General features: G+C 39.5%; 1 protein-coding gene across 1 annotated transcript in view; it reads right to left on the bottom strand.

Moving 5' to 3' along the window:
• OSBPL11 (oxysterol binding protein-like 11) overlaps window positions 1-11154 on the bottom strand; it is a 23594-nt gene that overhangs the window by 4792 nt on the left and 7648 nt on the right. Inside the window, exons 6-9 of the mRNA XM_009996024.1 lie at window positions 8580-8725; window positions 6439-6579; window positions 3860-4358; window positions 2071-2257 (exon numbers count right to left, since the gene is read on the bottom strand). Coding sequence (XP_009994326.1) covers window positions 2071-2257; window positions 3860-4358; window positions 6439-6579; window positions 8580-8725 — 973 coding nt within the window. The remainder of the gene's footprint in view (window positions 1-2070; window positions 2258-3859; window positions 4359-6438; window positions 6580-8579; window positions 8726-11154) is intronic.

Raw genomic sequence — 11154 nt, 5'->3', positions numbered from 1 at the left:
GGTTGACAAGCAAGTAGCCTTCATGTTGTGCTGCTTTGTCATTCTGACTTCCACACCTCACCCAAGCTAATGGTGAAGTCCCTGTCCTCCTCCCAAGAGATATGTGAACACACTGAACGCACAGGATGCCAGAGACCAGCCCATTCAGACCTCGCATTTAGTTCCTGACAAGTTTAAGAGCTTAATTTTTTTCCAAGCACTGTGTGGTTACAACACAATACTGACATCCAGTATTTTAATAGCAATCAAAATTACTGCACCTGCTCAGCTTGACCTAAGTAAGGTTGTATCACTCACGACTTGGGTGCAGCATCAAGCTGCTACACTCATGGCAACCTAGACATTAAGTTGCATTGCTCTGTGACACACAACCCACCCCAGTATTGCAGATGATACCTGCCTGGACTATTATTAGTGATGAAAATCTGCCAGCCTTTATTGGCATGACTGACATGACATGACTTGTTCATTATCGTCATCCTCTATTTCATCAGGCTAAAGAGGTCCAGGAACAAGGAGCCAATATCCAGCTGAGGTCTAACAACAAGGGTCACTCTACCAAAAAAAAATCTATACCATTGCCATAGCAACTCGCTTGCGCTCTGCGTAACCATGGCAACACTGCTGCTTCCCCATCCAGAGACTTTTTTTTGGCAATGTCCAATTGTCACCATGTCAAATTCTCAATAGTCACAGGATCTCAAACAGATCTGTCTTTAAAAAGCCTCTACATCTGTGACTAATTTCAGAGAGACAAACAACAAAACAGTTTCCAAAATTGAAGCACTGAAGCAAAAGTGCATCCTGGTGCTTATTTTTTATGGCACAACCAGAGCTACTGCAAGGTGGGAGATAAGACGGCAAACAACAGGAACAAAAATCCCAAATGAGTCATCACTTTAAAATTGTATCAAGTGAAGCAGAGCTACATGTAACCTTCAGTTCTCCAGATGCCCTTGGGGGCAGGGGAGCTCTAGTTGCAAGTTAAAATCGAAGTATGCATACGGGAATTTATGGGGCAAAACAATTAAAAATGGAGGTTCTGATGTTGTGGTTCTGTTGTTTTCCTTTAAAAAAATGAATATGGCCTTAACCTACTGTTTCAGGAAAAGTGATTTAGAAACGACTGCTGATTTTTTGTAACCTGTGAGAGCAACTCATGCTTAAGTTCTGATGTTCTAGACTGTTACACATTTCATTATCTCCTCACACATTTAATCTAAGACAGATTTAAACAAGCTCAGTCCAGTAAATGGCTGAGAGCAAAACGCTTTGGAATCAGATACTCTTTGTGCAACTACTACTTAACATTCTCCTTCTTTAATTGTCTCTGTATTAGCACAAGGATAATTTGCAGCAGTCTTAACTATGCAATCTCTAAAAACAGTGTTAGTGAGTTCTGAAAGCTTTTGCACCAAGCATGTAGATGCTTCCTAGGGTCTGCTACAAGTAACCCCAAGCAAACTTTCCCTGGATCTTCTTGTTTACCCTGAAGTGTTTAACCATGCATACACATTAAAGTATTACCACCACAACAATGATCATTTTTGTATTTAAAAAATAAATAAATATGTATTTTTACCTAGAGATTTTCTAGGTGATTAAACCTGAAAGTTTTATGTTTCTTATACAGAAATCCTAAGACAAATAAGTAACTGGAGACTATTTATTAATGCTCCCTACAGTGCAACTACAATGCATGTTGCAAACAACAAGCAATCCTTTCAGACAGCAAGACCAACCTTATTTCAAAGAGCAAATTGAAACAGATAAACACTAACCAACCTCTAGCAGAAATAAGAAAGCCAGGAGCTCTGTATTCTTGTGGTTTGAACACAGAGTCAAAGAAACATGGACTTCCCTTACTGATTTTCCTGAGGCTCATGAGATGCAGTTTAGCTGTAATATTGTTTAATAGCACAAGAATACACCTTAAAGCATTAAGAAAAAGAAAAACTGTTTTCTCAGAAAATCAAACAAGGATTATTCAGCACACAGAACAGGGGAATTACACAGCTGCTACAGTCCTAGAATATAATTACATGGAAAAATATAAAAGAGTGTTCTCACCGATGCAACTTGCCACCATAGAAGGGCTTGGTGTGAAAGTTAATACTTGCAGAATACCCAGTCTTCACACAGTTGATGTTGACTTTCCCTCCCAGTTCTACCCAGGGAACAGTCAAAATTGACCGAGCATATGCACAGGGTAGAGAGAATGTGTATTCTTCCCCATGTTCCAAGAGACTTAAGAGACCTGTGTGAAGAAATACAAGAATCCATAAATCATCATCACTTTAGAAAAGACCAAACAAGTTATTGAAACAGATATTCAATAATACATCTGACTACCTCCTCATAGCCCCTCACACAGAAAAGAAAAAAAGACCCCACACCCTACAAAAGTGGCATTTATAACAGATTATAGATATAAATATTTTCCTCAGAGAATTACACATTTATGTTTCTTTTGGGAAAAGACATTCATCCTAATAACATTGCTCCATAAGGTACAATATCATGCTGGGCAACATACTTTTCAGCAGTATGTAAAAGGACTGGTCACTCACTCACTGATGGTTCTGGAGCACAGCAACACAAGACTTACACTGTCAAAAGCAAATAATGAATTAATACCCTGAGCTGCAGATCCTGAGATGGGCCAATAATCCCATTCTGTTTGCCCTCTCTGAAATACATCCTACCCTGTCTGAAGGCAGGTAGCAAAGAACCCTCCTCACTGCACCTCACTGCCAAGATAAACCCAACCCTTTCCTGACAGTAGCTTTTGCAATAAATGTCAAGAATCTCATAAAAAGTAAGACTGTTTTTTGGGTTTTAAGATGCTTGGGTTTGTTTGATTCCTATTTAAAAAAGGAGAAACCAAAAAAAAACACCAAAAAACACCCAATGCAAGATCTACCTCTTGCCTTTACAAGAGTACAGTGTGACAACTGACTGGTGCCTGCATCAACCCACGCCCATCACGTATCATCACTGTGCATCTGATGTTACTTTTCAGAACTTCTCATGTTTTTCATACTCATGATGAGATTTGAGAAATGCCCTGGGGCAGCTACCAATTTCAGAATTACCTCGTACAGGCAAAGCACCAAGATGTCCCTTCCACATGCCCTGCCATGCTTATTGCCCAGCCAAATATGCAGTCTACATGCAACTGCCTGGAACGCCCAGATGCTGAGCAATATACACAGGGGACGGTGAATGGGAGATGCTGTCTCATCTCTTGCAGCACAGACCAGTACCAAAGGGAAATGACAGTTTAAGGGCAGTTAACCTTCCCTGTCCCTAAAGGATCCAATTTCTCTGAAAGAAAAATAAAACTTGCATAGGAAGATACGTAAGTACAATATATGCTAATGCAACACCACTTCTATTTAAGAAGCATCTGATGAAAATTAGTTTGCCCAATCCTTTAGAAACAGTCACTTAAATCTGTTTATATTGCAGTAACTGCCCTTTGGTTTCAAAGTCAACAATTTATTTCCAAATATAATCCTGGTTTTTTTGGCAAAGCATAAGCCCAGAGCATTTTTTCCACATATGAAAACTTCCTCTTTATAATGAAGACTTGTAGGACCTTCGTATGAACTAAAGAGTAACAATGAAGTAAGAAATCACTGAATGACTGTACAGTAAGGCTTGCAAACCAAAGATTAGAGGAAAAATATAGTACATTAAAAATCTGATAACATACAACAGCACCTGACATCTGAGAATTTTTTTTTTTACAAGCCTTTGAAAGAAAACTACCGACCAATGTTCACCTCTACTTATCCCAGAGGCAAACTAGTTTAATAGCTTTATAAAATTATTAAAGGACAGAAGTTAAACTTACCCTCACCAACCATTGTCACTCCTATTGACATCCCTAAGAATTTACTTTTTGTCCAGACGTGGGCACTGACACACATCTTTCTCTCTACACACTCAGCATAAAACCCTGAGACAGGAGGATGGTGGGACACTTGCTCGGCTACGAATTTTACTGTATAGTAGTCCAGCTCTGTCTGGCCTTCCAGATCTTTAGACAGAATTACTTGCTCTGATGGGGTGTGAGCAGAGGAGTTAGTGCCAGCATCAGTGGCTACTTGGCTCTTTGGTATCCTCCAGGAGCAGTGAAATGTCTCCCCAATGATGGGGTTGTAGGGTTTCTTTGCAATAGCTCCCTTGCGGCCCTCGTGAAAGGAAGTGAGATAATACTCGACGAAGCGGATCATCCTCTCCTCGGGGCTGGTGCCACTGGTGATTGCAATGAAGAGATCAGGATGGGACATGAAGTCTGCATACATCTCCAGCAACGAGCGCTTCTCTAAAATAAAAGTGGGAAGAACCACCTGAAATAAAAGAGAATCCAAAAAGCTCTAGTAAGTAAACCAAAGAGACAGCAGGTGTTTTTATAGGGGACGTTTCTCATTTGGAGAATCACGTCCCATTTTGGACGTTGCTCTTTCAGCCTGAGGTTTCTTCTCCCTTCTCTAAGATGTGAGCAAGACACAGTGATCAGAGGTCCCAGGAAAGCCATTTACAAGGAGAAGAAAGCACAATAAGTACTAGAGGGACTGAGTATCCCTCACAAACACAAAAGAAAGCCAAAAAAACACACAAAAAGAAAGCAAAAAAACCCACAAAAAAAAACAAACAACAAAGAAAGCAAACAAACAACCAAACAAAAAAAAAACAATCAAAAAGAAAGCGGGGGGAAAAAAAAAGGAAAAAAACCCAAAAAGAAAGTAAACCACACAACCACCAAACCAAACCATGAAAAAGCTGCAAAGATGTGTTCCACAAGCCTGGAGAAGAAAACGAGCAGGAAGGAGCTCAAACAGCAGCAAGGAAGGTTCAGGGCAGAGGTTCTGAAAGGTTTTGTCTAATGCAAAGAAAAGCAAGCAGAGTCTCTCTCCACCACAGCAACTAGGACAAGCCCCCATGAGAAATAACAGAGCATAGGCTGATCCTGTACCCCTAAACAGAGGACCTTGTATTTTCCCAGTAACATTCATCACTATAAAAAATAGCAGTGCTGTCCTTGCCTAGGCCAAGACCAATTCTGTATAGTAAGAGACTGTGGGTATCATCAGTCTTCTCCATCCTTCCATTGGCAAATAACTTAATGTAACTAACTGCTGTTAAGAGCAACACAGGGTGTGTCAACCATGAGACCAAGAGAGTGCATTTAAACCAGATGCATTCAAAGAGGCAGAGCACAGACTTAAGTCTCAGTAGACTCAAGTTAGGCTGAATACACTTGACATGTTGTTGCAACACCAACCTGAAATACTGAAGTTGTTTTTCATTTCAGTACCCTGATATTTAATTTAAATGTGATTTTAACAACTTTATTACCTGTTTTGAATTCAGGCTTGTTGCATTTCAACTCTTTGCCTTCTCTGAACTAAAGACTATTCTACACATGCAGCCAAAAGCCACAAGTGGGAGACAGACTTGACAATTTGTTTCAACTAAGAGAAAAAGATACAATAAATTCAATCTCCTATATAAATGAAATAATTACTCCATTAATATCTCATTAAGCAACAAAGACTGCACACACCACTTTTTTTTTTTTTCCAAAATTGTGAAATGTAAACTCTACAAGTGTTTCTAGCAGCCAGGAAACATAGGTTGAAAAAAACAATTCTTTAATTCCAAGAAAGAGCCTGCTTTTCTCATTCCATGTCACTGTAAAATCCATTTTTCTTTAAAAGAGTCTGTTGCTTATGGCAAATAGTCTTTACAGGAGTGAATTGAACATAAGCTGGTAGCAGTCTGATTTTCCCAGATTTGCTCCCCAAATTGTCTAGTAGTAACTGGATGTTAATTTTTCAGAGCTGCTTGCCTTTAAGATCTGCACTGAAGTGTCAAGCCCAGTTCTCTCCAGTATAACTTTGTTCCTGCTTGTTACAGTGGTGAGCAAACACAGAAATGAGAATAGGACAGAAAGGCATAAACAGCCATCTGAGGATAGATCATGGGGAACTGAAACTTCTTTTCAGAAGCAGCATGAATACAGGTGCAGGGTTATGAGAGTTGCATGTGAAAGCATTAACAAGTGAGAAAAAGAGATCATGGAAAGAAAGTAGAAAGACAAAAATATGAGAAGGCTGTAGAAAAGAGCGTGGAAAGAGTAAGGTGCAAACATAGAAAGCAGACCCTTACAGGAAAGTCAACAAAAACATAGTACAAAACACAAAGAGAATGTAACAGAAAAGATATGGCCAGTTGCATTAAAGAAAACCCAATTCCCCAGCCATGTTTCACTTAAAACCTGCGTGAACCTGGAACACCAGATCTTGGGACCTGATGTTGCTACAGGCCACAATTTCATCTTAAATTCAATATTGTTCAATACGACAGTTGAGTTTCAAATGGCACTTCACTTTTACTGCAGCCTCTTTTCACAATTCAGGTGCTTACCCTTGTTAAGTCCATGCCAAGTTTCAGCTGAGACAAGAGATGCAAGATAACGCTGCGCTGTTCTTCCACGGCTCCTAGATCATCTTCTTTATCATCACAGATATCCTCCAGCTCCTCATCGGGATTTATTTCTTCAGGTTCCTGTGGTAAGAGCCAAAAACATCAGCTCAAAGGTGTGACGGGCTAGACAATATCTAAAAAGGACTTCATATTCTATGTAACTCTCCAGGAATGAAAAAACAAACAGAGTTATCAAGCCCCTGCAGACAGCTACACAATGGAACCTATCCCCAAGATAAACAGGAGCTGAAGAACTTAAGGGGCATTAAGATCACTCAGTGCAGATTCCACCTAAAGTATTCAGGCTAAGATTTCTCACTCCTCTATGGGTTGGGTGAAAATTAAGAGCAAATATGACTGCTTTTCCTGTCAGTTTTGTGAGCTCACAGAGAGGCAAGCATCTAACACAAACATAAAAACAGCAAGGAAATGCTAGCAGAAATCCCAACCACCTCAATAACATCCCTCCACACTACTCCAAGCCTTCCAGCATTGCCATCATTATTCCAGAAGCTGCAGCACATGTAGTGCCTAGTTACTTGCTTACTGTCACCTCGATGAGAAGCACTTAAGGTACCTAAGGTAACACTTACCTAAGGTAAGTGTTGGTGAGCATTATCAATGTTGCTGCTAGTGCCAAGATGTAACAATAAAGGAAAAAGACAAAGTAACTTGGAGTAATTTCATGAAAACATCAACAAAACCTCCAGACATACACACACTCTTTGCCCCGTTGGTATAACTAAAGCACCCAGAACAGGCTAGCAGAAATTATATTAGCATAATTTTAACCCACCACCACCCCACAAACAGAAGGTCTGAGGCTTCAGGCAGAAGGGATAGGGGTATTTCTAGGGCTCTAAGCAGCATCCTCCTGGAGAAAACAGCTGCAGGGAGGCAGATGCAGAGGGGAGAGGCACTGAACACCACAGAAAGGCAGCAATATGCAGCTGCCTAAGCAAAGCCCTTTGTCCTGAAACAGCTGCCCTAGCTCAAGGCAAATGTAGAACACTCAACCACCAAAACCAGGGGGCCAAGCCCTCACACAGAGCTTAAACCCTCATGGAATCTGTAGCATCACACAAGTGACTCCTTTCCAAGGATGCTAAAAGGGTCTACTGCCATAAAGGAGGAAGCTGAAAATATCTAAGGGGAATAAGATTAGTTATATCCCAAATACAGACAGTGATACACAAAAAGGACTTGAACTGTAACTTATTTAGTAGAAGGAGGAAGAAATTAAAGTGATTTATTTGAAAGTTCCTAGGTTTTTTTTCCTTTTTTTAATTTAATAGCAACTATTTGCATCCTTTTAACATTTATAAACTATAGTAACTACAGAAAAAATTATTTTCTATTTCCATTTTTCTGTAAGATACCAGTGCTGTCTCAGAGCCTTACAACAGCACATTAGCTTCTCACAATGATACAGTCTCATCCAAACAACTGTGTGAAATCAACTAGTATAAAAATAATGTAATTATGATTTTCTATCTTAGTTAGAAAAACATATTCTTTATCATAATCCCTGCTGTTTTTTTACTTTAGCATTTTACAATTCAAATCAATGTTGACAGTTATAATGATACAGACAGTAGTTGTACTTCAAATACATTAAGTCATCCTGAAGCCAAGGGATGAGAATTGCTCAGATTAAGAAAAATAGACACAGCAAGAGCTAGAGAAGAATGATGGGGAGATTTAATAGCTGGAGATCAGCAATTTTCTCTTTCGTCTGCTTAGGCAGTTCTTTTTGGGCCTATTTTGAGAGTGTCATGAATTCCAGTCAGGCTTTTTGCACTGCAATTTGCAAAAATGCAAGGGAATGCTGCCTATTTCAACACCTCAGCCCAGCTGGCTCCTTCCACTTGACAGCTAGCTACAGAAAGCAGCAAAAATTACTGAAAAAGCAATTAGGAAGCTTCATTTACTGCAACTGCTCTCACTCTTCCTCCAACACAGCTAATTAAGAAGTGTGAGAAGAATTGGCTTGAAAAAATTTTCACATAATATGATTGAAATATTTACAGTTATTCCTCAAAGTAACTGCCCACAGAAGTGGGATGTCCACATTACCTTACCCTTGTTAGCTGGCAGGGCTCTGCAATGGACTGCTCTTCTCTGACCGATGCTGGTTTGTTTACCTCTGCTGGGAAATTCTGAGCTGCTCCATTTTTGAAGTGGTTTGCCAGAGGTATCTTCGGTTCCAACCAACTGATGGTCGTTCCTGAAGCAAAAGAAAGTTTGCGCTGTAACTTGCTCATCCTCTGGAAGGTCAGGAAACAGCAGTTTTCTCAAAAGAGTTTTTTTGGTTTTTTTTCTCTTTTAAGGAATGAGCTGAAAGCAGCCAATTCCTCCCACAGCCACTAAGCAAAGGTGGTGCAATGAGACACCACCTTCAGTGATCATTAGCACAAACCCTGCGATTGGTGAGCTGTAATACATGCAACTTGGACTGGAGAAAGTAGCTGGTGTCATGAAAGGTGTAATCAGACACTCCAGGAAGAACCCAGTAGCACCGGAATGTTAAGTAACCTTTACCGTTTTCTTTAACTGGTCCCCCAGAAAAAACCAAAAAACCCTCCACTTAACAGGCTCCCCAACCCAGCTTAGTTCTAAGACTAAAAAGACCTAAAGCAGAAAAAGTTTTGGTGCCAGTGTTTTCTCTGGAGATGGTGCCTGTGTTTTCCCTGCTGCAAGAAAGGCAAGCACACACTGCTGAATTAATAATAGTTGCTCAAAAGAAAAAAAACACTGCAGGGCTTGGAAAACTATTACCCACTCAATGATTCCAGCATCTCTAGTTACTCTCAGCTAATTTATCTGAACTCATCAGGTTCCTCATTAATAATACAAATGTTCCATTCTTTTTCAAAGGCTAATAAAGGTACAGGAGACTCCAATCAGTTTTTACTGAAAAATATACAAGTTGACAAATGATCTTGGCTGGGTTACAAACACAGAAAATATTAGGAACTCTGAATTTCTACTACAGCACAGCAGCTCCCCATGGCTTAGGAACCTCCATCAAGGTGGCTCTTGTCTCTTCCTATATGATACACAGACTTATTTCCAGACCTCTGTTATCTGGAACTAGGTCACATCCTCAGTTTGAACAGGCAGAGTAACCTTAGTTCAGATACACAACAGCATTTTCCCCAGGAAAATAGTCCAGTTTTACTAACAGGACAAGACAACTTATTCCACAGCAAGATCATTTATTTTCATCAAGTCTATTACTCATTAATTACTCATTAATTGCTTACATAGCAAAAATGAGAATCCCTCAGCAGTTTAAGCTATTTAAATAGAAGTTTTAAGAAGTCAAAATTTAAGATGCTCAGAATGCCACTGTCACACTTATCTTTTGGAAAAGGTTTTACTCCTCTTTAAAACCTCTTTATGATTCCTGCTTTCTGAGCTGCAACTTCCAACACAGTAATATCTAACTGCATGTTCTAGGCTGCATTTAATCCAAACTCCCTGCCTCTGTATTAGCTTGAATTTAGCAAGAATAGAAGTAAAGAAGTCTCCCTTCTGTACTCCCCATCAGCTCTTTCTAAACCAACCATATATATTAAGTTCTGCTTAATTTTTGCTGTTAAATTCTAGAAGGTGATAGAGTTTTTTTAAAGGGATTTGAGCCCCCAGTTGTGTTTCAGTTGTGTTTCAATCTTTGTGAATGAACAGGACACTCCCTTAATACTTCTCTTCCACTGGAAGATGATATTCAAAATCTGCTGTTGACTATTTTGGGTAGGCACAAGCTATTCTCTCATTATCTCCTCCTCCTCTAAAAGCCTTCACTCCCTTTTTTTAAAACAGTTGTCAGCACTTCCCCTCCTCCACAATGAAGACCCCCAGAGCCTAGTGTCTGCATTTGCAACATTTTTCTTCAAGAATTGTAAATTGTTGTTGCAATTTGCCTTTAGGGTAATTAAGCACTTTTTTAACTCTTTTTTAAATCCAGTACCTCTCACCACTTTTTGCTTCAGTTTAGGAAAAGCTAATAGGTGCAACTTTCCTTTTCATCTTTAAGTCTATGATTTATGGTACACCTTGATGCAGCTGGGTCAGTATCTTCCTTCTTCTGTTAGGTTTTTTTCCTTTGAAAAATGTATAGCAAACTGGCACTCTTACATAATTTCTAATCCTTGTTTTTTAAGCCTGACAAGCACTTGCCTAACATTCTTAGCAGTCAAGTGCCTCTTTAACAGACCCCAAAAATACTTTTTTCCACTTCATGCTTAAATTTATGTTCTGCTACACAAGCCTCCTCTTCATCATCACTTCTTGCTGTCTCTCACTCTTACCTAGCTGAAGTATACTGATTTGCCTTTATGATCCTAGGAAGACTAAATAGTGATTGCATATATTGTATTAGAACAGCCTGTAGTCAAGATGTTTTTCCTACATAATTTTGTTTTCCTTCACCTAAATATAGACATGTCTCCTGCAGCATTTGAATTAAGCCACAACACTTACACTTTCTACATAAACTTCTGAAGCCTACCAAAAAGACTCCCCCAGTTGAACCAGACCTGAGCAGCCCTCCTGAGTGTGTGTGGGAAAACTAAGCTAAATAGACTTAAAAAAATTAAATCTCTGAGCAATCCTTGAAATTAACACTACTGTATTTTGAAAGAAAGGCCACTT

This window comes from Chaetura pelagica, unplaced genomic scaffold (assembly GCF_000747805.2).
Source record: "Chaetura pelagica isolate M959 unplaced genomic scaffold, ChaPel_1.0 scaffold3, whole genome shotgun sequence".
NCBI classification, from domain to species: Eukaryota; Metazoa; Chordata; class Aves; order Apodiformes; family Apodidae; genus Chaetura; species Chaetura pelagica.
Note: the sequence above shows the minus strand (reverse complement) of the source record. Positions and strands in the feature narration are given on the sequence as shown.